Source organism: Erinaceus europaeus, chromosome 7 (genome assembly GCF_950295315.1).
Source record: "Erinaceus europaeus chromosome 7, mEriEur2.1, whole genome shotgun sequence".
NCBI classification, from domain to species: Eukaryota; Metazoa; Chordata; class Mammalia; order Eulipotyphla; family Erinaceidae; genus Erinaceus; species Erinaceus europaeus.
This window is the reverse complement of record NC_080168.1, coordinates 75,564,059-75,591,911: the sequence shown is the minus strand read 5'-3', so window position 1 is coordinate 75,591,911 and position 27,853 is coordinate 75,564,059. Positions and strand designations below refer to the sequence as shown.

The 27,853-nt window shown below is 36.7% G+C and overlaps 1 protein-coding gene across 5 annotated transcripts in view; it reads left to right on the top strand.

The window, feature by feature from the left end:
* The window catches only part of CCDC122 (coiled-coil domain containing 122), a 67,452-nt gene that overhangs the window by 24,231 nt on the left and 15,368 nt on the right, over nt 1–27,853 (top strand). For 3 of the 5 annotated variants that reach the window (XM_007526614.3, XM_060194796.1, XM_060194795.1), the window contains exons 2-5: nt 11,792–11,877; nt 12,394–12,509; nt 24,296–24,694; nt 26,308–26,424. In XM_007526614.3, coding sequence (XP_007526676.1) covers nt 11,832–11,877; nt 12,394–12,509; nt 24,296–24,694; nt 26,308–26,424 — 678 coding nt within the window. In that variant the 5' untranslated portion in view covers nt 11,792–11,831. Of the gene's footprint in view, nt 1–11,791; nt 11,878–12,393; nt 12,536–24,295; nt 24,695–26,307; nt 26,425–27,853 lie in introns of all 5 variants that reach the window. The other 2 variants (XM_060194797.1, XM_060194798.1) reach the window with 2 other exon arrangements.

Here is a 27,853-nt window from a genome sequence, read left to right as displayed (position 1 = left end):
GAGAGGAGGGGAAAACAGAGAGGAGGAGAGAAAGATAGACACCTGCAGACCTGCTTCACCGCCTGTGAAGCGACTCCCCTGCAGGTGGGGAGCCGGGGTTCGAACCGGGATCCTTATGCCGGTCCTTGTGCTTTGCGCCACCTGCGCTTAACCCGCTGCGCTACAGCCCGACTCCCAGTAAAATAGTATTTTCTGTGCATTCAGAGAAACTCCACCATTAGTGAAAAACTAGAAGCAGTGAGTATTGTATGACGTTGCTTACGTTGTCTTTACTATGAAGTTAAACTATTGTATAAATTCCCAATTTCCTTTCAGTTCAGGATCCTGAATGAACCTTTAATCTCATTGCCTAGCCAGAAAGAAGTAATCCCCAATTTCAGTAGATGCTTAGACATTGGTATATGATAGAGATGTACTACATTTTTTATATTTAATCATTTGTAATATGCTGATGTTATACATTCTCTTGAAAATATGTGGTTGAGAAGACTTTTTTCACCTGAGGCATTTACTACTGATTCGTTCTTTTTTGTGCACTATGTCACACATCACCTATTATGTCTCTTGATTTTATTTTTTAGAATTTAATTACTCAGATCTAATTCCATCACAGTTATGACAGATATTGACCATAATTTTAAATTCATATAGTTTAGGTAGTTTTATCTTTTTTTTAAATATTTATTTATTTTCTCTTTTGTTGCCCTTGTTGTTTAACATTGTTGTAGTTATTGATGTCGTTGTTGTTGGATAGGACAAAGATAATGGAGAGAAAAGGGGGAGACAAAGGGGAGCAGAGAAAGATAGACACCTGAAGACCTGATTCACCGCTTGTGAAGTGACTCCCCTGCAGGTAGGGAGCCAGGGCTCGAACCAGGATCCTTACTCCGGTCCTTGCACTTTGCACCACGTGTGTTTAACCAGCTGCGCCACCGCCCAACTCCCAAGGTAGCTTTTTCATCATATCTTTCCATAATATATTTTTTGATTCAACTTTTAACAAATCAGCTTCAGAAATCAAACCTTCCTGTGACTTAGAAAACAAAACATAAAACCAGTTCCACATTTATGTCATATACTATTGCCTTTTCTTAAGTCTTTAATACCAGAAGCTTCCTAAAGCCCCTTTGAAATCTTGCTTTATTTTAATCATTAACTTGGAGAGAGGTAACAAATGGTGTGTTTCTAGGAGGTGAAATCATAGATAAAAATTTTCTCTCATGGGCTAAGTAGAAGGGCTTGTGTCTTGAATCCAAATGAGATTATGTGTATCACAGTATTTTAGTACTTATTAGATGCCTAATAAATGTTTATTTGGATCCTAACTTTTTCACATACTATCCTTCCTACTTGTGGATATGACTTTTTTTTGCTTAATAATTTTTAGTTTTAATTTAAATATTAAAATTAAATATTAATATTAAATATAAATAAAATGAGTACCTAGCTTGTAGGGTTGATTGGGGGAAAATAATAATCCACATAAATGACTTAAAACAGTGTTGGTTATACAAGTAGGTGCTATATATTAGCTATTCAATATAGAAGAATGGTTTGTAGCATTTCATTGCTTAGTTTTTTTTCCCAAATTATAACTATTTCATAACATATAATAAGCAACTATAACACTACCCAATAAAAAGCAAAAACATTTTTAAAATCTTTAAGTGCAAACATGCTAAATATTTAAGTTATTTAAAAATATCTTATTTTCTTAATTTTATTATTTTTAATTAATTTATTTATTTAAGAAAGGAGACATCAAAATCATAGGATGTGGGGGTACAACTCCACAGAATTCCTGCCACCCAATCTCCATATCCCATCCCTTCCCCAATAGCTTTCCCATTCTCTATCCCCCTGGGAGCATGGACCCAGGGTCCTTGTGGGTTGCAGAGGGTGGGAGGTCTGGCTTCTATAATTGCTTCCCCACTGAACATGGGCATTGACTGGTCGATACATATTTCCAGTCTGCCTCTCTGTTTCCCTAGTAGGGTGAGTCTCTGGGGAAGCAGAGCTCCAGGACACATTGGTGGGGTCTTCAGTCCAGGGAAGCCTGGCCGGCATCCTCATGGCATCTGGAACCTGTGGCTGAAAAGAGAGTTAACATACAAAGCCAAACAAATTGTTGAGCAATCATGGATGCAAAGGTAAGAATAGTGGAGAGGAAGTGTTGGGGTGTACTCACTGCAAACTCTAGTGTACTACTGCTTTCAGGTATATATTTTCCATAGTATATGGATACTAGTGAACATATGCTCTATCTCTTGGAAACTGGTTATATATCTAGGTTTTGGGACTTTGTTAGGAAGTGAACCACCTGGGATAAAATTAGAGAATACTATGAAAGGAAAGATCTCACCCCAGTGATGAAACTGAAGGGATGTCATTCTACACCTGAAGTCTCTGGACACAGTCTGAAGTGAAGCATGCAGGGGTGGCACTCATTGCGTTGATTAGGTTGCAATCAGCGGATGCAATATTATTTGATAAGAATTGGGAGAAGCATATGGGGAAGCGGGCACTACCCTAGGGTCCCAGGACTGGGGGGAGTTTAGGCTCTATAGTGGAAATGTGAGGTTCCTGCTGTCTTAGGGTTCGAGAAGACAATGTATAGTTGCTGTTATCATCACATTATTTGGTAATTGGGTTAACTTTGAAAAGTCCCTTTGTTAGACATACAATCAATTTTTCCCCCTCTCATATTAATTAAATAGTGATTTATATGACTACAATTTAATAGGTGTGTACATAAACACCATTCCCATCACCAAAAGATTGTGTCCCATCTCACCCTCTGTTGGCCACATGTTCACCCTCCCCCTCACCACAGGGTTTGTACTTTGGTGCCCTACTTTCAATTTAGTCAGATCCTACCTTTAGATTCCCTTTCTGATCTTCTTTCTCAACTTCTGTTGATGAGTAGGATCATCTAATACTCATATTTATCTTTCTGACTTTGCTCACTTAACATAATTCTTTCTAGCTCTGTCCAAGATGGGTCAGAGAAGGTGGGTTCATTGTTCTTGATAGCTGTATAGTATTCCATCATGTATATATACCACAGCCTTCTCAGTCACTCATCTGTTGTTGGGCACCTGGGTTGCTTCCAGGTTTCACCTATTATGAATTGTGCTGCTATGAACATCGGAATACACACATCTTTTTGGTTGGGTGTTATGGAGTCCTTGGGGTATAACCCCAGGAGAGGAATAACTGGATCATATGGAAGGTCTATGTCTAGCCTTGTGAGAGTTCTCTATACTTCTCTCCACAGAGACTGGACCGGACCAATTTATATTCCCACCAGCAGTGCAAAAGGGTTCCTCTGTCCTCACAGCCTCTCCAGCATTTGTTGCTGCTGTGCTTTTGATGTATGCCATTCTCACATGAGTGAGGTGGTATCTCAATGTTGTCTTAATTTGCATTTCTCTGACAATCAGTGACCTTTAGCAGTTTTCCATATGTTTGTTAGCCTTTTGGATCTCCTTTGGAGTGAATGTTCTGTTCATATCCTCTGTCCATTTTTGGATGGGGTCATTTGCTTTTGTGGTGCTAAGTTTGCTGAGCTCTTTTTCTAATTTGGTGATTAGTCTCTTGTCTTATGTATGGCATGTAAAGATCTTTCCCATTCTGTGAAGGGTCTCTTTTTTTTTGGATGATGGTTTCTTTTGTTGTGCAGAAGCTGTTCAATTTGATATAGTCCCATTTGTTTGTTTCTGCTTTAGTCTTCCTTGCAGTTGGGTTTGTTTCATAAAAGATATCCTTGAGGTTTAGGTAGGAAAGTATTTTACGAATGTTTTCCTCTAAGTATTTGATTGTTTCTGGTCTAACATCCAGGTCTTTGATCCATTTGGAGTTGATTTTCGTTTCTGGTGAGATAAGGTGGTTCAGTTTCATTCTTTTGCATGTTACAACCCTGTTTTCCCAGCACCATTTATTGAAGAGAGCTTCCTTCTTCCATTTAATACTTTGGGCCCCCTTATCAAAAATTAGATGTCCATAGGTGTGGGGGTTTAGTTCTGGGCTTTCAATTCTTTTCCACTGGTCTGTGTGCCTATTTTTGTTCCAGTACCAAGCTGTTTTGATGATGATGGCTTTTTAAAAAAGTTTGAGGTCTGGGAGTATAATGCCTCCATTTCTGTTTCTTTTCCTCAACATATTTTTGGCAATTCTAGGTGTTTTCTGGTTCCAGATAAGTGATTGTAGTTTTTGTTCTATTCTCTTAAAGAAGCTTGGTGGAACTTTGATGGGTATCACATTAAATTTTTATAATTTAATTTGATACCCATCACATTAAATACCCATTCAGGGGAGAATATTCATTTTGATGATACTTATTCTTCTGATCCATGAGCATGGGATGTCTTTCCATTTCTTGGTATCAGTTTCTGTTTCCTTGAATAGTGAATCATAGTTTTCAGTATACAAGTCTTTCACTTCATTGGTCAGCTTTACTCCTAGGTATTTTATTGATTTTGCTGCAACAGTGAATGGAAGTGATTTCTGGATGTCTTCTTCTTCAGGGTTAGTGTTTGCATAAACAAATGCCACTGATTGATGTACATTGATTTTATAGCCTGACACCTTGCTATATTGCCTAATAACTTCCAGTAGTTTTCTTCTGGATTCTTTAGGTTTTTCTTATGTATACTATCATATCATCTGCAAATAGTGAGAGCTTGACTTCTTCCCTTCCAATCTGTATTCCTTTGATTTCTTTCTCTTACCTGATTGCTATTGCAAGAACTTCCAATACTATGTTGAAAAGTAATGGTGATAATGGATAGCCCTGTCTTTTCCCCGATCTGAGGGGGAATGCTTTCAGCTTCTGCCCATAGAGTATGATGTTGGCTGTAGATTTGCTATATGTGAATTCCACTATCTTGAGTAATTTCCCATCTATTCCACTTTTTGTAGAGTTTTGAGCATGAATAGGTGTTGAATTTTGTCAAAGGCTTTCTCTGCATCTGTTGAGATAATCATGTGGTTTTTGGCTTTGCTTTTATTGACGTGGTGAATGACATTGATTGACTTACGGATGTTGAACCATCCTTGCATTCCTGGGATAAATCCCACTTGGTTGTGATGAACAATCCTTTTTATATGTTGCTGTATCTGGTTGGCCAAGATCTTGTTTAATATTTTGGCATCTATGTTCATCAAAGATATTGGTCTGTAGTTTTCCTTTTTTGTTGTGTGCCTATCAGCTTTGGTATCAGGGTGATGTTGGCTTCATAGAAGGTGGAAGGGATTGTTACTGTTTCTTCGATCTTATGGAAAAGCTTAAGAAGTATGGGTACTAACTGTTTCCTGAAAGTTTTGTAGAAATCGTTTGTGAAGCCATCTGGTCTAGGATTTTTCTTGTTGGGTAGATTCTTAATAATGGTTTCAATTTCTTTGTCTGTGATTGATGCATTTAGGTTTCGTGGTTCTTCTTGGTTCAGTTTTGAAAGGGCATATGCTTCTAGGAATTGTTCCATTTCTTCCAGATTCTCTAGCTTGGTTGCATATAGTTCTTCATAGAAGTTTCGTATGATTCTCTGGATTTCTGTGGTGTTAGTTGTGATATTTCCTCTATCATTTACAATTCTATGAATTTGAGTCTTCTCCCTTTTTTGTTTAGTGAGTCTGGCTAGGGGTTTGTCAATTTTGTTTAATCTTTCAAAGAACCAACATTTGGCTTCATTGATCTTCGGTATGGTTCTCTTATTTTTGATGTTGTTTATTTCTTCTCTAATTTTAGTGATTTCTGTCCTTCTGGTTGCTTTAGGGTTCCTTTGTTCCTCTTCCTCTATGTCCTTGAGGTGTGCAGTAAGGTCGTTTATTTGAGCTTTTTCTTGTTGCTTAATATGTGATTGTATGCCTTGAGTTTCCCTCTCAATACTGCTTTAGCTGTGTCCCAAATATTTTGATAGGTTGTGTCTTCATTTTCATTTGTTTCCAGAAACATTTGAATTTCTTGCGTGAGTGACTCTCTGACCCAGTGGTTGTTAAGGAGTATGTTGTTTAATTTCCATATTCTGTGACTTTTCATAATTTTCTGTTTGTTGTTAAATGTTAGTTTTACTCCACTGTGGTCTGAGAAGATATTTGGGATGATTTCAATGCTCTTGAATTTACTTATTCTGTCTTTGTGGCCTAACATGTGGTCTATCCTTGAGTATGTGTTGTGTGGATTTGAGAAGAATGTGTATTCCAGTTTTTTGGGTTAAAGGGCTCTGAAGATGTCCAGGAGGTCTAGTCTGACCATCTCTTCATTGAATTCTCTTGTATCTTTGTTGGTTCTCTGCTTTGTTGATCTGTCCAAGTGTGAGAGTGGGGTGTTAAAGTCTCCCACTATTATTGTTTTACTATTGATGTATTTTTGAAGTTCTTTCAGTAGGTGCTTGATGTATTTAGATGGTTCCTCAATGGGTGCATAGATGTTAATAATTGTTAAGTCTTCTTGGCTGATTGATCCTCTAATCATTATGTAATGTCCTTGCCTATCTTTTATTACTTTATTTAATTTAAAATCTATTGTGTCTCAGATGATAATGGCTGTTACAGCTTTTTTGTGTGTGTGTTCCATTAGCCTGTATGATAGTTTTCCATCCTTTCACTTTAAGACTGTGTTTATCTTGTGACAGATGGGATTCTTGCAAGCAGCATATGGTTGGGTTATGTTTTCTGATCCATCCACCCACTCTGTGCCTTTTGATGGGTGAGTTTAAGCCATTGACATTTATTGATATTATGGATTTAATGTCTTGTAGTGCCATTGTTCATTGAATTTTTATTTGCTCTCATACATGGCAATTATGATAGTTAAGTTATTGTTTATAAGAGGTCTTTTAGAACTTCTTTCAGGGCCGGTTTGGTGATGGTTGCCTCCTTTAACTGTTGTTTGTCTAAGAATGTTTTGATCCCTCCATCGAGTTTGAATGAAAGTCTAGCAGGATATATTATCCTTGGTTGAAACCCCTTTTCATTCAGGACTCGATAGCTATCTTGCCATTCTCTTCTGGCTTTTAGAGTTTGAGTGGAGAAGTCTGCTGATAGTCTTTTGGGTTTTCCCCTGTATGTGACTTTTTGTTTCTCTCTTGCAGCCTTTAGGATCCTTTCTTTATCCTTACTTCTTCTCATTGTGACTATGATGTGTCTTGGTGTTTTCAGGTCTGGTTGATTCTGTTTGGAACTCTCTGGCCTCTTGAATCTTAATGTCCTTTCTGTTATTCAGGTCTGCTGAAATTTCTTCTATAATTTCCTCTAGGATATTTCCTTCCCCTTCTTTTTCTTCCTCTGGCAGGCCAATTATATGAATGTTACTTCTTTTGAGATCATCCTATATGTCTCTGTTTTTGTTTTCAGTGTCTCTCAATCTCTTTTTAAGCTCTTTCAGCTCTTTCTTAGTTTTCTCTAACTCATCATCTGTCTGACTAATTCTGTTTTCTGCTTCTGTTAGTCTGCTTTCCCTTCCCTCAGCTTCTTTCCTCAGTTCAGCTATTTCAGCTTTCAGTTCTCTAATTGCCTCAAGATAATCAGTATTTTCCTTGGGGGTCTCAACTGTCATTTCCCTAATACTGCCATTCCTTTCCTCCAATGTTGTTTTCATTTCTGTGATTAATAAGTTTGTTATTGCTTGCATACTTTTATTATTTATGGTTACTTCTGGCTGATTTGTAGTTTCTTCTGGACTCTTGTCTTCATTCATTGTAGTAGCAGTTTTATTTGCTCTTGATCTACCCATTTTTTTGATTTATGTGTTTCTTATTTTTATGTTCTGTTGTTCCTCAGTTGTTGTGTTTTGAGTACAAGCAACACTGTACTAAATACCTTTATGACAAATGCAATCACCAACCTCAGAAATTACAGTAGAAACTGAAGCAAGGATTGAAGCAGTTTAATCACTACCAGTTAGCCTAACAATGTCTCCATTCCGTGAAAAAATAGCAACCAAGTCCAAGTGAAGAAGAAATAGAAAAGAAAAAAGGTATAGCAAGAATAGACAGTTACGCAAATCTACTATCCACTGTATATTCTAGGGGCAGCAGAGGAGAAAGGGAAGTAGAGCAGAGATACACACATAGAGAATCCACTCTGAGTCAGATTTCTTCCCCAAAATAATTCACAAATGAATATCAGTGAATTCAGAAAGCCAAAGAAGAAGGAAGGAAGAAAGGAAGACAAGATAAAAAGAAAGGAAACAAGATAGAGAAAAAAAAGTTAAGTAAAAATCTGTAATAAAAAATCAGTGAAAGGAAAGTTTTTTAATTGATCAATTTATTTCTATTTTATTTTTTTAATTATGTAGGAGGAGGGAGAAGGGGAGAGTAGCTAGAGGATGTAGGAGTAGTAAAATAAGTTCCTCTCACAATGGATAAGACACCTAGTCCCCTAGCAATGGAAGATACCCTAATAGTTAATTCTAATCCATGTAAAGGAGGGAGGGAAAGAGATACACCTTTACATAATATTAATAATAAAATAGAGCAGGGTAAAAAAACCTGTTCCAGATTGCCTCAAGCCTCTTGAGTAGAGGCAGCTGATTGTTAAGAAAGTAAAACAAACAAACAAAAACCAAAAAAAAAAAAAAAACACCTCTGAGTAGTCTTTCCCTTTTGTAGATCCAATTGACCATTAAGAAAAAAAGAGGGCCAAGGGTTTCAGAAAGGAGTAGATTTGGAATGGAACCCCTGTTGAGCCAGGAATCTTGGTAAAGAACGAAGCTCAGTAGGGAAGCCTGCTAGGAGCAGCTCTCTGGCACCCAGGGTCTGGTTGGGGGGGGGCAGGGATGTGCATCAGGAATAATAAAAAAAAATTTTCCTTTCTTTTTTCCTCTATATTCTAAGCCAAACTGAGCTATTTTCACCCCCTTGGAGTCACAGCCAGGACCCCGAATTCACTGTCCTGCTGAAGGCAAAAAATACTACTGTTTCCAGTTGTTGTCGGAACTCAGACCAGAAGCTACTTCTCAGTCAGCCATCATGGCTCCATCCCTATTTTCTTAATTTTAATGAAAGACAGAGAGAGATAGAAACCAGAACATTTCTCAGCTTTTGTTTATGGTGGCATGGTGGGTTGAAACTGAGATTGCAGAGCCTCAGGCTTAGTTTTTTTTAAGGCTACTTCTTTGTTGAAGGTATTTTTTCTAAATGGTTCTGTTTAATAGGTAATAATTAAATATTTATGATTAGAATGTAGGTATTTGAGTGGCTTGAGTTTTTCTTCAGAGCAGTGAATTTATCTTCCTATCATTCACAGTATCTTGCATGTAACATGTTCACACATACATGGTTTGAATGAAAGTAATACTGTGTAGTCTTATTTGCATTGATTTAAATACAACTCTAATAGTTATCAGTAGATGGCAGTAGTTTGCTTCACTTTTATTTCTTATCCATTCTGTAGTCAAGATCAGGGGAAAAGCTCCTACTTCCCCAGTTTTAAAGCAGATAACTTTTCACAAATAGTTGATTTATTAATATCATACAACCTATTAATTTGTTGCTTTAGAAATACGGACTAAAAGTATGTTACCTTATTTGTATAAGGTTTTATTCCCCAATTAAGAAATATTTTTCATCAAATGATGTAGAGAATACATAAATGTATAAGAGGTCAGGGAGTTAGCTTACTAGGTAGGGTGCATGCATTACCACAAGCAGCCCAGGTTCAAACCTCAGCTACACATAGTTCCTATATTGCAAGAGGAAGCTCTGGATTGTCATCTCTCTCCCTCCCTCTCTTTCTTTCTCTGAATAAAAAAGTGGCCCAGAGCAGTGAAACGGCACAAGTACAAAGTCCCAGGTTATACACACTAAGAGATTGTTTTATCTCCTTGAAGTTTCTTATTTAGTAGAGGGAAAATATTATAAAATACTGGAAGTAACAAGAATTAAAATGTATTGAATGACATGGATTTGCTAAATACTTTATGTTGATTATTTAAGTCTAGTGTAGCTACTACTATTTTCCCTCTTTTACTGATAAAGAATCAGATCTGCCTTGGTAAAACTTTGCCTAACAATTAAGTATTTGATACAACCTGGATTCAACACTAGCCAATTCTTCTTTTTTTATTTTTTAAATATTTATTTATTTTCCCTTTTGTTGCCCTTGTTTTTTATTGTAGTAGTAGTTATTATTGTTGTTGTTATCTATGTAGTCATGTTAGATAGGACAGAGAAATGCAAAGAGAAAGGGGAGAGAAAGATAGAAACTTGCAGACCTGCTTTACCACCTGTGAGCGACTCCCCTGCAGGTGGGGAGCCAGGGGCTCGAACCCGGATCCTTATGCGGGTCCTTGTACTTCGGCCACATGTGCTTAACCTGCTGCGCTACCGCCGGACTCCTCACTAGCCCATTCTTACTCTAGAGTCTATACTGTTATCTATCATTTTAGTAGTAGAGATATTGAAGCAACTCTCAGAGAGAGGGAGAGGGAGTAGGAGAAAGAGAGAGAGAGACCAGATGAAATTGAGAAAATTGATTGGTTGTTATGTTGATATCATTAGAACAGTGTTTTGGGCTCATTATTCTCTCAGAACAAGGTGAATTGGAGTTGGGAGAAGCTATAAACACTTACTATGTCCAAAGCATTTTTGAGTTCTCTGATTTCATGGAGTTTACATTATTAAAAGGAATAGAAAAGAAACTGATGTGGTGTGGAGACACCATAATGGTTATGCAACAGTATTGATGCCTGAGTTTCAGGAGACCAGGTTCAGTCCCTAGCACCACCACAAGCTAAAGTTGAGCAGTGTTTTGGTGTGTGTGTCGGGGGGGCGGGGTGTGATAAGATGTCTGTGGAGATAAGTGATATTGAGGAAAATAAAATGGAGTAGGGAACAGAAAATTAAAGGCAATTCATATTTTGGTGATTATTAGGGATATCTCTGCTAAAATAGTATTTGAGTGCGGTAAGGAGTGATTAGATTCTAATATAAATGTGAAAATAATCAGTTTGCTGAAAGAAATGCATTTAGCATATAAGGAAAGTGTCAGGATTTTGGAATGTTCTTTGGGTAATGCTATTGGACTAGCAATTCTGAGCATCATACTTAGGCAGTGTTATATTTCCTATTCACGGCAGAAAGTACTAGTCTATCTCATCACTGTTTTCATTGATTTTTCTTTTCTTTTTTCTTTTTCCTTTTTTTGCTTTACCGGAGAAGGGCGGGGGGGGGGGGGGTGGCGGGGCGGTGAGTGCATTATCTACCATACAGTTGTTGATCATGGGTACCATTTCTCATATCCCTGTGATAGGTATATGCAAAAAATACTTAGCCCCAACAATTTAGGTCCTTTTCCACCATCATGCCAAAGTCTCTTTGGTCCTTTCCCTTCCCCTCCTTCTCCAGAGTCCCTTGCTTATAGTTTCAGATTCATTGTTATCATAGTATGGCAGTATCAACTACTAGCCTGTAATAATTATTATCTGTGTCAGATACTGTGCTAAGCATGTCATATATATACATTAAATATAAATATTATAATAATAAAAGCCATATCTGCATATGGCTTTAATTATTACAATGGTCATATGAGACTTAATAGAAGAATAAATCAATGATCAAAGAAGTTAAGAAACTTGCTCAACATCACAGCAACTGAAAAACAGGAGAACCAAAATTCAAGTATAGTTCTATTTTCCTCCAGAAACATCTCACTTGTTCATATACTTTAGTTATACTACTGATTAAATGTTATTGCCAGCTGCGGTATTTGGCAATTTAGTTTCAGGATTAGTGATACTTGATAGGAAAAAAAAAAAGTGAAAAAATTTTTAACATTGATTGTTTTGTAGGAGTGAAAAAGGAGCTGAAAAAGAGTAAAGAGACAGAAGAATGGCAGATAACAAAGAAAGAAAGAGTCAGGAAGGTTTTAAAGAAGGTAATGAAATGATACTAAGAAATAGAATATTTAAAAGATTAAACAACAAAAAGTATATAAGGGGATAATTGTATTAAAATTGCTAGCAAATTAGCAAAGAGGCAAGCTACTAAACTTCACTAGGAAGAAACATATACAGTGTTTAGAAAAGGCATAACAATCTGAAAATGTAGGCCTGTAATGAACATTTATCAGTTGAAATTGCCATATAATTGTTATGGTATCTTAATTATGGCATATGTGCAAATAGTTCAAATAAAAATTAGCAAAATCAAAATATTTTCATTGTTTCAAAAGTAAGAAGTACAAATTGCAGTAGGTAATTTTAAGTTGTGTGTTATTATTGTTACCTTTGATTTGGCTTTGTATATAATTAGAAAAATGAAGATTATAGCCCTACATTTAGTTTATTTATGAGAAAGCAGGACTTTTTTTTCATGATTTAGAGTAAGAAAACATAACTTTTAAGAATGTCTGCATTTAAATCTTTATTATTTACTTTATTCTCTTGTCTAGCTATCACTAAACAAGACACATCTTCATTAACCAATGTTGTAGAGCAAGTTGCAAAGCAACAGCAATCACAGACATCAGAAATACAAAAAAACAGAAAAGTTCTGTTCCATTTGCAGGTAACCTGTTTCATACAATCTTTTAAGTAAGTCCTTAACTTTCTTCAAAGCTATATAAAATTAACAATAGTGAAGATGCTTATTTTAGTGAGATAATTTAAAATTCATATTTTTTTCACATTTACCCCTTCTCAATTATTCTTTTATCTCTAAGTAAAATCTATATGAATACCCTAATTTCATGAAACCTCTGAACATACAATGTACAAAGACTTAGCAATGTTATGACTGTAGTATAAACATGAATCTCTCTATGCCAGGCCAAAGTTAAATTCATATCTGACAGTTTTCCCCAATCTGTTGAGTTAAAGAAAGGTTAAGTTTTGAAACCAGTGTTTTCAGTGCTATGACTTGTACTACTTGTTATAGGTGAACATTTTAAAATCAGATTACAAATATTTCTTGATTGTTCCTTTTATTTCATCTTACACCTATAATTCAACCATAGAGAATTCAGAAGTTATACTTAGTTTTTGTTTGTAGCATGCTTAAATTTAACTTCACAAAGCAAAAATGGAGAATCTTTACAGTGTTAAGATTCATCATAAAATAAACATTGTGGTGACTCGGAATGGACTCTAGATTTGAACTGCCTTGTTTGAAAGGTAATATATGCTCTGTGGCTTAATTGCTCTTTGCCACATTTTTAATTTGTAAATGGGGCTAATAAGACTTTCCTATATAAGGATTTAATAAATTAATAATTATAAATATATGTAAGATATCATTGACAGGACTGTGGTAGGTCATATAGGACCAGATTATAACGCTGACTTTAGGTATTAATCCAGGGAATATGCAGAGACCTCACCTCCCTAATCTCATGGGAAGAGTTTATCTCACTGAAAACAGAAAGAGTAAAATCCTCACCAACATGAGAGTCCACCCCTCACTCCCCAACTACATCAAACATCCTCAGCCAGAATCAGAAGACCACCAACCCCAGGACATTCTCAACCAGAATCGGCTCATAAAACTTGGGACAATATTGGCTTCCAGGGACCTCTGGGCAGAAAGCAAACAATTCCTGAACCTATAAAATGCCTCTAGCCTTCCGGGGGGTTTGGGGGGCTCCACTTTTGGTCCCCTAATCAGCCAGCTCTGGAGTTCCCCACTCCTAACCTACCTAATTAGACTTTTTATCTGCTCTTCCAACTCTACTTGACTTATTTTACACCTCATAACTCTTAACACTTTACTGCCACACAAACCTGACAATGCATTATCAGACATTTCAGATAATAATTATACTTTCATGGCAATATAGATTTCCTATAGAAGAAAATTCTTACAGATTTCTTATTTTCTTCATAATCACTTCTGAAAAACAGTATATTTTACCAACAGAATATAAAGCAAAAGTAACAATGTCTTAGATTTTTATAAAGAAACATTCTGTGAAACTCAGTCTTCAAAGACTTTCACACATTATTTTACTGATATTAAGGAGTTTCTTTTAAAAGCTTTATGTTTTAACAGGAGACGGGAATGGGGGGAGACAGAGATAGATAACCAGAATATCATTCTGACATATGCAGTGCCATGGATCAAACTTCAGACCTCATACTTAAGAGTTCAGTGCTTTATCTACTGTACCACCTCCTGAACCACAAAGGATTTACTTTCTTTGAAGTCTTTTGTTAAACGTCCTCTCTCTTAAATTGCTCACCACCTATTGAAGGAATTAAAGAAGTAAACACATCATTACAGAGAAGTATCAATCACGAAAATATGGATACAGACTAAACACTGAAGGAATGATCTCAGAGAGTTGGATTTCTCTTGAATAGATGACTGTCTGGGATATGTTTAAGGATTTGGGGGGAATAGGATGATACATCAAACTGAAAGAATTTGAGAAAATTCAAAGAGGCTTGAAATAGCATCTGTATGTTCATAGAACTTTAAATCATTTGGGTTGTGTAGTATAAGAGTTGTGTTTTGAGAAGTACTGAGAGAATTATAACTTTTCTCTGGTTAAGAAACCAGGATTTATTCTAAAAGTAATAGGAAGATTTTGATGGAGTATAAGCAAATAAACAGACGATTAGATTATGTTTAAGAGAATTCTAGATGTATAAAAGATCCAGCTGTCATAATCCAGCACACATTCATGATTAAAAACTCCTTGAACATAAGAAAGAACATTTATATAATCCTACATCCAGCTTTATATCTATGGTGAAAGACTGAGTGTTTCTCTCTGATGATCAAGATGCAAGTCGTGGATGTCTGCTCTTATTGCTTCCACTCATTTTCTATTACATGTGGTTTAAGTCAGTGCAATCTTATAAGAAAAAGAAATACAAGGCATCCAAACTGAAAAAGAGAACAAGTGTCTTGAGAAATCTATTTTTAAAAGCCATTAGGGCCAGAGCTACCTCACCAAGTAGAGTGTATTTTTTAAAGGATTTTTTAAATATTTATTTATTCCCTTTTGTTGCCCTTGTTGTAGTTGCTGTTGGATAGGACAGAGAGAAATGGAGAGAGGAGGGGAAGACAGAGAGGGGGAGAGAAAGATAGACACCTGCAGACTGCTTCACTGCCTGTGAAGTGACTCCCCTGCAGGTGGGGAGCTGGGGGCTTTAACCGGCATCCTTATGCCAGTCCTTGCACTTTGTGCCACCTGTGCTTAACCCACTGCGCTACAGCCCAACTCCTGAGTGTATTTTTTGACGTGCACAGCCTGTGCACTACATGAGAATGCCATGGCACCAAGAGAAACTCTGTTACTGTGGTGTCTCTCCTTTCTGTTTCTCTATCTGAATGAAAAACTCATCTTTGGAGCAGTAAAATCATAGCAACTTGAGACCCTAGCTCCATAAGAAGTGATTAGTAAGACTAAAGTGAGTTTAAGAAGACTTCAGGATACAAAATCAGTATATAAAATCCAAATTTGTTTCTATATGCTAAAGTAATCATAAATTTGAAATAATTAACAGAAGTGTCATTTACAGTTACATCAAAATTATGAAATATTCTTAGGGGTAAACTGACAAAAATATTATGTTATGGACAAGCTGTGTCCCATCCCCAATTCATAAGTTGAAGTCTTATCCCCAGTGTAGCTATATCTGGAGACAGGGTCTTTTAAAGGCAGTTAGGCTTAATGAGCATTGGGGACTTCTGTCGTTAAACTAATCAGACTGTGGTAATTTTTTTAAGGCAGCCCAAGCAGACTAAGATAAATTATAAGATCTTATATGGAACAAAGCACAAATCATTGCTGAGGGAAATTAAAGAAAACCTAAATCGAGATAAATACTACTTTAATGAATCAGAAGCCTCAGTATTGCCTCTGTGCAAATTAATTCATAAAATTGTATAATTTATAAACAGTCCAAGTCAAAATATCAGCAAGCTTATTCTTTTTTTTTTAATTAAGAAAGTATTAATTAACAAAACCATAGGGTAGGAGGGGTACAATTCCACACAATTCCCACCACCCATTCTCCATATCACACCCCCTCCGCTGATAGCTTTCCCATTCTCTATCCCTCTGGGAGCATGGACCCAGGGTCATTGTGAGTTGCAGAAGGTAGAAGGTCTGGCTTTTGTAATTGCTTCCCCGCTAAACATGGGAGTTGACTGGTCTGTCCATACTCCCAGTCTGCCTCTCTCTTTCCCTAGTACAGTGGGGCTCTGGGGAAGCGGAGCTCCAGGACACATTGGTGGGGTCTTCAGTCCAGGGAAGCCTGGCCGGCATCCTGATGACATCTGGAACCTGGTGACTGAAAAGAGAGTTAACATACGAAGCCAAACAAATTGTTGAGCAATCATGGACCCAAATCTTGGAATAGTGGAGAGGAAGTGTTAGGGGGATACTCACTGCAAACTCTAGTGTACTTCTGCTTTCAGGTATATATTTTGCAGTAGTTTATGGATACGTGTGAACATATGCTCTCTCTCACAGAAACTAGTGTATATCTAGGTTTTGGGACTTTGTTAGAAAGTGAACCACCTGAGATGGAATAGAGTATACTATGAAAGGAAAGGTCTCACCCGAGTAATGAAGCTGAAGGGTTGTCATTCCACACGTGTAGTCTCTGGACACAGTCTGAATTGAAGCATGTTGAGGTGGCAATCGTTGTGTTGGTTAGGTTGTGATTGGCAGATGCAAATTATTTGATATGGATTGGGAGAGGCATACGGGAAAGTGGGCCCTATCCAAGGGTTCCAGGACTGGGGGAAGTAGGGGCTCTATAGTGGAGATGTGAGGTTCCTTCTGTCTTAGGGTTCGAAAAGACAATCGATACTTAATGTTACCATCACATTATTTGGTAATTGGGTTAACTTTGAAAAGTCCTTTTGTTATGGTTTGCTGTACAGTACCCAGTATCTTGTATATAGCTGTGCTATTGGTTGATTCCGATCTACTTGGTCTAGGCTTTTGAGAGAGTCTGCATATCAGTTACACTGCATATATTGAGAAAAGATTCAGTTTGTGTTTTGAAAAACTTCGAGACATAGAATTAATTTCCCCCCTCTCGTATTAATTAACTAGTGATGTATATGACTACATTTACTAGGAGTGTACATAAACACCATTCCCACCACCAAAAGACTGTGACCCATCCCTCCCACCCACTCCCACCCCCCACTGTCCCAGGAAGCTGCATGTCTACCCCTCACCTCAAGGTTATTACTTTGGTGCCCTACTTACAATTTGGTCAGGTCCTGCTTTTAGTTTCCCTTTCAGATCTTCTTCCTCAACTTCTGTTGATGAGTGGGATCATCCCATACTCATCTTTATCTTTCTGACTTAGCTCACTTAACATAATTCCTTCTAGCTCCGTCCAAGATGGGTCAGAGAAGGTGGGTTCATTGTTCTTGATAGCTGCATAGTATTCCATTGTGTATATATACCACAGCTTTCTCAGCCACTCATCTGTTGTTGGGCACCTGGGTTGCTTCCAGGTTTTATCTATTATGAATTGTGCTGCTATGAACATAGGAGTACACACCTCTTTTTGGTTGGGTGTTATGGAGTCCTTGGGGTATAAGCCCAGGAGAGGAATTACTGGATCATATGGAAGGTCCATGTCTAGCCTTGTGAGAGTTTTCCAGACTGCTCTCCACAGAGGCTGTACCAATTTACATTCCCACCAGCAATGTAAAAGGGTTCTTCTGTCCCCACAGCCTCTGCAGCATTTGTTGCTGCTGTCCTTTTTGATGTATGCCATTCTTACAGGAGTGAGGTGGTATCTTAGTGTTGTTTTAATTTGCATTTCTCTGACAATCAGTGACCTAGAGCAGTTTTTCATATGTTTGTTAGCCTTTTGGATCTCCTCTGTAGTGAATGTTTTGTTCATATCATCTGCCCATTTTTGGATGGGGTCATTTGCTTTTTTGGTGCTAAGTTTGCTGAGCTCTTTATATATTTTGGTGATTAGTTTCTTGTCTGATGTATGGCATGTGAAGATCTTCTCCCATTCTGTGAGGGGTTTCTTTGTTTGTTTAATAGTTTCTTTGGATGTGCAGAAGCTTTTCAATTTGACGTAGTCCCATTGGTTTGTTTCTGCTTTAGTCTTCCTTGCAATTGGGTTTGATTCATCAAAGATGTCCTTGAAGTGTAGGTGGGAAACTGTTTTACCAATGTTTTCCTCTAAGTATTTGATTGTTTCTGGTCTGACACCTAGGTCTTTGATCCATTTGGAGTTGATTTTTATTTCTGGTGAGATAAAGTGGTTCAATTTCATTCTTCTGCATGTTACAACCCAGTTTTCCCAGCACCATTTATTGAAGAGAGCCTCCTTCTTCCATTTAATCCTTTGGGCCCCCTTATCAAAGATTAGATGTCCGTAGATGTGAGGATTTATTTCTGGGCTTTCAATTGTGTTCCACTGGTCTGTGTGCCTATTTTTGTTCCAGTACCATGCTGTTTTGATGATGATGGCTGTATAATATAGTTTAAGGCCTGGGAGTGTGATGCCTCCATTTCTGTTTCTTTTCCTTAAGATGGTTTTGGCAATTCTAGGTGTTTTCAGGTTCCAAATAAATGATTGTAGTGTTTGTTCTATTTTCTTAAAGAAGTTTGGTGGAACTTTGATGGGTATTGCATTAAATTTGTATATGTCTCTGGGGAGAATATTCATTTTGATGATATTTATTCTTCCAACCCATGAGCATGGGATATCTTTCCATTTCTTGGTATCAGTTTCTATTTCCTTGAGTAGCGAAGCGACTCATAGTTTTCAGTATATCAGTTTTCACTTCTGTGGTCAACTTTATTCCTAGGTATATGATTGATTTTGCTGAAACAGTAAATGGGAGTGATTTCTGGATGTCTACTTCTTCAGATTTAGTGTTTTCGTAAAGAAATGCCACTGATTTTTGTACATTAATTTTGTAGCCTGACACCTTGCTATATTGCCTAATAACTTCCAGTAGTTTTCTTCTGGATTCTTTAGGTTTTTCTATGTATACAGTTGTATCATCTGCAAATAGTGAGAACTTGACTTCTTCCCTTCCAATCTGTATTCCTTTTATTTCTTTCTCTTGCCTGACTGCTATGGCAAGAACTTCCAATACTATGTTGAAGAGTAACGGTGACAGTGGACAGCCCTGTCTAGTCCCTGATCTGAGGGGGAATGCTTTCAGTTTCTGTCTATTGAGTATGATGTTGGCTGTAGGTTTGCTATATATAGAGTCCACTATCTTGAGGAATTTCCCATCTATTCCCATTTTTTGTAGAGTTTTGAGCATGAATGGGTGTTGGATTTTGTGAAAGGCTTTCTCTGCATCTATTGAAATAATCATGTGGTTTTTGGCTTTGCTTTTATTGATTTGGTGAATGACATTGATTGACTTACGGATGTTGAACCAGCCTTGCATTCCTGGGATGAATCCGACTTGGTCATGATGAACAATCTTTTTGATATGTTGCTGTATCTGGTTGGCCAAGATCTTGTTTAATATTTTGGCATCCATGTTCATCAGAGATATTGGTCTGTAGTTTTCCTTTTTTGTTCTGTCCCTATCAGATTTTGGTATCAGGGTGATGTTGGCTTCATAGAAGGTAGAAGGGAGTATTCCTGTTTCTTCTATCTTATGGAAAAGCTTCAGAAGTATGGGTATTAACTGTTTCCTGAAAGCTTTGTAGAATTCGTTTGTGAAGCAATCTGGTCCAGGACTTTTCTTTTTGGGGAGAGCAAGCTTATTCTTTTGTTGTTGTTGTTGTTGTTGTTATTGTTTCTGGAGGAATTCATAAACTGTCTAAAATTCATGTGGGAATGTAAAAGATTTAGTATAGTCAAGTAATTTTGACCATGTTGGAAGTTCTTATATTACCTGATTTTAAGAATTATTATACACTGCAATAATTAGAAGAGTGTGATAATGCACAGATATATAGGTACAGATAGTGAAATATAAATTGAAAACCATATAGAAGCTATGTAACAGGGCAAAAATTTGTCATAAGTATGCATAGTATTTTATTTTGAAGGGTTAGCTATCAGGATTTGCTGGTAAATAGCTTGTATAGGCTAAGGGAAGGGGAATAATCAAGAATGCATTCTAGGCTTTTGAGTATCTTGGTGGAAAGAGATACAGTGTATTGAAATAATGAAGCAGTAGAGAGTAATATAATATATACACATATAAATATATACCCATATATATAGATAAATCATATATATATATTGTTCTTTTATGAACAGATATAATTGAGATGTTTAATATTGAGTTATAGGGAAAGCCATGGTGCAGTTTTACATAGAAAAGTACGTCGTAACTTCTCAACAACAACCCAGTAAATATCCATATAGAAAAGCCAACTAGGCATTTGAAATATTAGAAACAAAGATGAGTATTGAGGCTCATTGGTGTGATGTATTTTTCAAAGTAATTTCTGTTTATCGTCTCTGCCAGAAAAAGGATAGATGGAGTCTCCTCTCAGTGTTAGTGCCTCCATCCCAAAATTATGTACATGTATTTAAAGAGGTTGACCATACCATCTAGAAAAAGAAAGGACTAGAAATTGACTTGAGAGTTGCTTTAATGGTAATATGTACAGAACTTGATGAACAAAGGTAAATACAAAGAAGAAGAAATTAAAGTGAGAGGGCTGGGCAGTGGTGCACCAGGATAAGCGCACATAGGGTGAATCGCAAGGAACTGGGTTCTAGCCCCCAGCTCTGCACCTGCAGAGGGTCACCTCACAAGTGGTGAAGCAAGTCTGTTCTGTACAGGTGTCTCTCTGTCTCTTTCCCTCTCTATCTCCCCATCTCTCTCTTTTTTTTTTAATTAGTGACTAAATATTGATTTACAAAATTACATGTCAGCAGGGATAATTCCACACTGTTCCCACCACCAGATCCTTGCATTGCAGTCCACCGAGGTTCTCCCAAGGCTACAGACATGGTTTAACCTTCATCTCTACAACCATCTGTCTACATTTGTACATAATTGCCCCCTTTTTCTTCTAGGTCCAGTCCTCTCTTTCCCTACAAGCCACACATAACCCTAATAGGGTTACAACCAAATGTTTCTCCCCTTTCCCTCCTTTTTCTCTGGGTCCTAATAGAGTTGGAGTTCAGAGCCCTCTTTTCCTTTATAACTTCTCCTCCACTGGGAGTATGGATCACAGTTGTTTTTGGAGTACAGAAGGTAGATGCTTTGGTTTCTGTAATTGCTTCTCCACTGGACATGGGTGTTGGTAGATTGATCCATACCCCCAGCCTGTTTCTATCTTTCCCAAGTGGGGTAGAGCTCTGGAGAGGTGAAATTCCAGGACACATCGGTGAGGTTGTCTGCCCAAAAAAGTCAGGATGGAATCATGGTAGCATCTGCAACTTGGTGTCTGGAAGGTGGCAGGGCCTCAAGTGAGACAAAATGGTTAATGAATAAGGAACCAAAAAGTAAGAACAAAGCAGATGAGATTAGGGATTTAAGGGCAGAAGAAAGCTAGGAAGTTCATTTTAAGCATATTTCTAGGGACCCACAACTATGATAGTTTTTGCTTGAGTTTGATAGCTAGAATGAAGTTGGATAAAAATATTGTCTGAGAAAATGGTGTCAGAGTAGAGAAAAGAGCTAGAAAGTTGGGTTAGGACAGAGAGTAGCTCCCATTCTTAAAAAAAAAAAAAAGATAGAATTAAGTATTTACATTTATCCACCTGACCCATTTATATTGTTTAAATTTAGCACCAGAGCCTGTGTAGCCTCTGAGTCCCTCTTGGTCTAAGCTCACAGCTCATGGTCACAGCTGGAAATATTGTAGGCTGTACTTGTTTCAGGTCTCCCCTCTCTCAATTGCTCTCCTTCCTATCCAAAAAAAAAAAGCTTCCAGGACAGGAGCAATGGATTCATAATATTGAGCCCCAGCAATAACCCTGGAGTAAAAAAAAAAAAAAAAGAAAAAGAAAATAAATTAAAGATGACTTTTAATCAAATCATTCATTAGTGAGTTTGAGACTATAGGGGTGTTGTAATAAATTTTTTTCCTAAATCTTTATCCTGTTGTATATTCATACCCCTTTACTATTTATCATTATAATGGCCTTCCATAGTGGGTGCACACATTTATAACACTAGATTATTCATCTGATAAATGTGACTAACTGAGGTATTGGCAGATGTTACCAGAACAGAAATTTGATAATAGTCTAACATAAGTGGACTTTGTCCTGCATATGCTTTCATGAAAAGAACATGCCTCATATATAGTTCATTGGACAATAGCAAACTTGTAAAATAAATCCCAAATACCCTAGTCAACCCAATTGGTCAAATATTTTTTTCTTAGTAATAGTGACTTACAATATTATAAAATTACAGGTGTGGGCAGAAGTTAGTTAGTATAATGGTTATTCAAACAGACTCTCATGCTTGAAGCTCCAAAGTCTCAGGTTCAATCCCCTGCACCACCATAAACTAGAGCTAAACAGTGTTTTGGTAAAAATATAAATAAATAAAATAAAATTATAGGGGCAAAGCTCCACATCACACTCACAACCCAAATTCTTTCCCTCCATCAAATGATAAACATCATAGTTCTCACAGAGTCTTAGAAACACTTTTTCAAGTCATTTTTACAGTCAACCAAACCCCAAATATTTAAATATAGCCAGCTAAAGTCTATAGAACCATATAATGAACCCCAACTAACCAATTCATATGAGCAAAAATCACTATTATATGTAACTGAGGTTTTGTAGTTCTGACAATAAACTGATAAACAGATTATCAGGATGTGGTGGAAGTAGAGAAGCATCTGTTTTGCGGCATGAGTTGGTCAATAGGACTCTTGACCTACTGGCCACTTTCATGCTGTGAATCATAAATATGTCAATGGCCCAAAATATAAGTATGAATTACACAAAAAGTACATATAATGGGAGAGAAGGAAATTGTAGTGACTGTATCCTGAAGAATGTCTATATTTTAAAGAACCATTAAGACTGAAAAGGAGTCCTTGGAGACTTCTCAGAGAACCATAAAAGAATAGTAATAGTAAAGTTAGGCTTTTATAAGGAGGTGCTGGTGAAAACTGAAATAAATACCCTACAGCAATAAAGCAGACATCTTGATCTTAATTTTACAGATGAAGAAATTAAGGTTTGGTATAGTAAGTAAGCTTGCAAAGAATGAGCAATGCAAGTAAAATAACAGTAAAAATGTTAAAACTTGGTCTTTGTTTTTTTTCATTTTTGTAGGGGCAGGCCTCAGTGCATGTCGAATTTCACCACTTTCAAGTCACTTTTTCATGTAAATAGACAGAGGGAGAGACATCACAGCACCAGAAGTTCCCCCTCATACTTTGGTTTTTATTTTATTTTATTTTATTTTATTTATTTTATTTTATTTATTTTATTTTACTTTACTTTACTTTATTTTTTGCCTCCATAACCATGGGGCTCAGTGCCCAAACTATGAATCTACTGCTCCTGGTGGTAATTTTTTCCACTTTATTGGCTAGGACAGAGAGAAATTGAGAGAGGAGGGGGAGAGAGATGCGAGGGGGGGCTAGATACACACTTGCAGACCTGCTTTGCCACTTATGAAGTGACACCCCCTGCAGGTGGGGAGCACAGTCTCAAACCTGGATCCTTGTGAAGGTTTGTCCTCTTAACCAGGTGTGCCACCACCTGTACCTGATACCTTGACTTTTATCACGTGGTGTGGCATTCAAACCTGACCCTTGTACATGGCAAGACACACTCCCTGTCTAGTGATCTATTTATCTGACTTAGACTTAGTCTTTTTTTTTTTTTAAATACCTTATTTATTTACTGAATAGCAACAGAGGGAAATCAAGAGGAAAAGGACAGATAGAGAATTAGAGAGAAAGAGAGACACCTGCAGCCCTGCTTCACCACTGGTGAAACTTTCCCTCCACAGGTGAGACTGGGAGCTTGAACCCTGGTCCTTAAAAATTATAGCTTGTATACTTAACTAGGTGTGCCACTACCTGGACTTTTGACCTTAGGTTTTTTTATTTTTAACCCTGAACCTTATCATTTTTATCATAATGTTTTTCTTCAGCATGTACTTCTGATTCCATACCTTTTATATATAAATTATTAAGATAATTGGTAACTCTTAATATTTGGAATGAGATTAACATAAAAATAAAAAATGTGTAACTTTGGGCTCCCTCAGAGGTTATAAAATAATTTTGTTACTTTATTGTATTCTCTCTTCTATTATGCATCATTTTTTATGTCTGATAAATTATTTTTATGTTAAGTGATTTTCCTACATGTACTATGCATCAAAGCAGTGATTTTTCTCTCATGTTGAATATCATGAATTAATAATAATAATGTTGAAATATATTACAGAATGAGCTACGTGAACTTGAAAAACAAATAGCATCTGTCTCTACAGAAACTAAAGAAACAGAAAGGCAAATCTATCAGCAAGATACTGCCATAGAGACTACCAAACTTCACTGTGGAAACCTAGAAACTCAAATCAGGTCCTTACATACAGAAAATGTAAAGCTTAGATTTGACATAAAAGCAGCCCAAGAAGATTTTGAGGAACAGATGATAAAACATAATGACTATTATGAAAAAATAAAAACATATAAAGATAATTTGATGGAGGCAGAAAGGAAATGTTCATTTATGACTGAACTTTATGAAAAACGAGAGCTTGTTGAAAAACTAAAGACAATGAAAGAGGAACTGCTACAAGATCTTCAAAACCCAGAAGGAAACTGGGTGAAACAAATAAAGGTGTGAAATATAACTTACCAAAACTTTCTATTGTTTTTTGCAAGTGCATTTATAAGCAATAATTTATCAAAAACTAAATTGAATATCTATAGCTGTTCTAACTAGATTCAGAAGCTTTACTTATAACCTTTAAATACTTGGATAGGGGGCCAGGTGGTGTTGCACCTGGTTAAATGACCACATTACAATGCACAAGGACTCCGTTTCGAATCCCTGGTCCCCACGTACAGGAGGGACCCTTTTTGAATGGTGAAGCAGGTCTGCAGGTATCTCTCTGCCTTTTTCCCTCTCTATCTTCCCATCTCCTCTCAATTTCACTCTTGTCTCTATCCAATAATAAGTAAATAAAAATATTTTTAAATAAATGAAATATTTTTAAAAATAACTTGGATATATAAGTGGGTTATGTAACAACTATACCAAATCTGCAAATACCTAAAAGAAATCTCCCCAAGCTGCTTATGGGTTAATTAAAAATATATAGTCAAACAGTCTTAATGAACAGTGTGTCTGTTGTTGCATAAAGTATGAAAATGGGGACGCTCTAGGCTTTTAGATACAGACTAGTTCGAATTAGTGTAGTGATGTCAATGCTATTATGCAACAGCATAAATTAATAATTGTACCTCTCCACCTGCAGGTAGGACATTTCATGAGTGGTGAAGTAAGTCTTCAGGTGTCTGTCTTTCTCTCTCCTTCTCTATCTCCCCTTCTGCCAGGCTAGCGCCGTCAGAGAGAGACACTCTGGAACACGTGGCTGAGTGGGAACACAATGCAATGCAATTTTTTATTGATCAGAGAAAACACATTTATATCTTATGAAACGGGAGTGGCAGGAAAAGGAAATAGCCAGGAGAGGGGGTGGAGAGAATAAAAGAGCGCGGAGGTAGCAAGCTTCCATAGCAGCTGTTGCGAAGGTTTTAACCAGTGGGGATTAAACCAATACCCTGCAGGCAGGGCAGGTCTCAGGCAAAACAATGATTATGTAAATAGACCACAGCTTAAGCAATGCAGGGGACCTGGCCTAATGACCAACACCCTTCCCCTCTCAATTTCTCTCTGCCCTATACAATAAAAAATAGAGAGAGAGAAAAAAGGTCAAAATGGCCACTTGGCCACTTGGAGCAGTAGATCTGTAGTGCCAGCACTGAGCCCCAGTGATAATCCTGGTGATGGCAAAAAAAAATTTATATCTATATCTGTATCTATACCTATCTCTCTCTTTATCTATCTATTTATCTATCTATGATCTTAAGCAGCTGTTTCTCTTACTTTTTTTTTGAAGAGTGTGGGAGTTAAAAACATAAATAAAAGCTATTATTTTTTTCCAGAAAATTTAAAAGTTTTCTTTTTTCACTGTAGCTGGACAATTGCCATTATGGCTACCACTTTCTTTTATGTCTTCTTTGTTTTTATGTACTAAATTATCAAGTCTCAGACTTATTTGTACAGGTATTCTTTATTCTTTTATCTGTATAGAGTAATGTTTTCATTTTATTTATGAAAATTAAATTAATAGCTAATTTTTCTTAAATTATGTAAACATTGAAACTCTTGGACCTATAAACAATTTATTACTTCACTTATGTATTTTTAATATTATCAACATTCAGGATGATATCACAAAGTTAAAGGATAAAATTATAACTGCAAAGGAATCTATCATTGAAAAAACTTGTTTTATTGAGGAAGAAAAACAGACACATGAAAAATTAAGAAAAGAAATAGAGGTAAGTCCTATTATCTAGATTTCAATGTTTTATGGGATAAGTCCTCAAACTTATATTGTGTCCATAATTTGCATAGTTCATTCCCAAAACATCTAAAGAACAAAAAACTATAAAAGTGTCATATAATCTCAAATTATTAATATATAATTGTAAATAATTATATAATTAAATATGAGTTTGTCTCAGTGTATTCAGAAAAAAGGAAGCATTCCTATTTAAGTCTGGCCTGGATGTCTGCCAGTTTTCATTCAGCTAACTACTTGATACCAATTATTGGCTGGAAAGCAGAGACTATGAAGTCAAAAAGGGTAGCTAGCCATTCCTAGGTATAAATCACAATCTTCTTAAAGTCAAGTACAGACAATGGAAGTTGAGAATTTCTTTCATAACTGGTACACTAAGCCTTTATGACTTCATACAGTTATCAAGAGACCAACTTAAAAGAATACTGATATGCAAAATTTAAAATGAGAATATATTTGGGAAGATTTGGAAAATAATTTGAACATTGATTTGGAAAATAAAAAGATGCATCTTTCAACTTAAAAAAATTTTTTTTTAAATATTTATTTTATTTATTTATTCCCTTTGTTGTCCTTGTTGTTTTATTGTTGTAGTTATTATTGTTGTTGTCATTGTTGGATAGGACAGAAAGAAATGGAGAGAGGAGGGGAAGACAGAGAGGAGGAGAGAAAGATAGACACCTGCAGACCTGCTTCACCACCTGTGAAGCTACTCCCCTGCAGGTGGGGAGCCAGGGCTCGAACCGGGATCCTTATGCCGCTCCTTGTGCTTTGCGCCACCTGCGCTTAACCTGCTGTGCTACAGCCCGACTCCCCTTTCAACTTTTTAATGACTAATTTCACACAATTAAAAAATGAAGAAAGCAATTACAGAAGCCAGACCTTCCACTTTCTGTACTCCATAATGACCTTGGTTCTATATTCCCAGAGGGATAAAGAATAGAAAAGCTATCAGGGGAGGGGATGGGATACGGAGTTCTGATGGTGGGAATTGTGTGGAGTTGTACCCCTCTCATTCTATGGTTTTTGTCAGTGTTTCTTTTTATAAATAAATTTTTTTTAAAACCCTCACTTAAACACGTACACAATCTTTTATTTACTAAACATTGATTTTGAGTCATGATTTGGTGCCAGATTGTGGTACACTTGGTTGAATACACACATTGCCATGCACAAGAACCTGGGTTCAAGTCTCCAGTTCCCACCTACAAGATGGAAGCTTGATGAGTGACAAAGCAGTGCTGCAGATGTCTGTCTTCCTCAATCACTCCAACCATCTTAATTTTTTAAGTTAATTAAAAAATTTTTTTTTATTTATAAAAAAGAAACATTGACAAAACCATAGGATAAGGGGGGTACAGATCCACAGAATTCCCACCATCAGAACACCATATCCCATCCCCTCC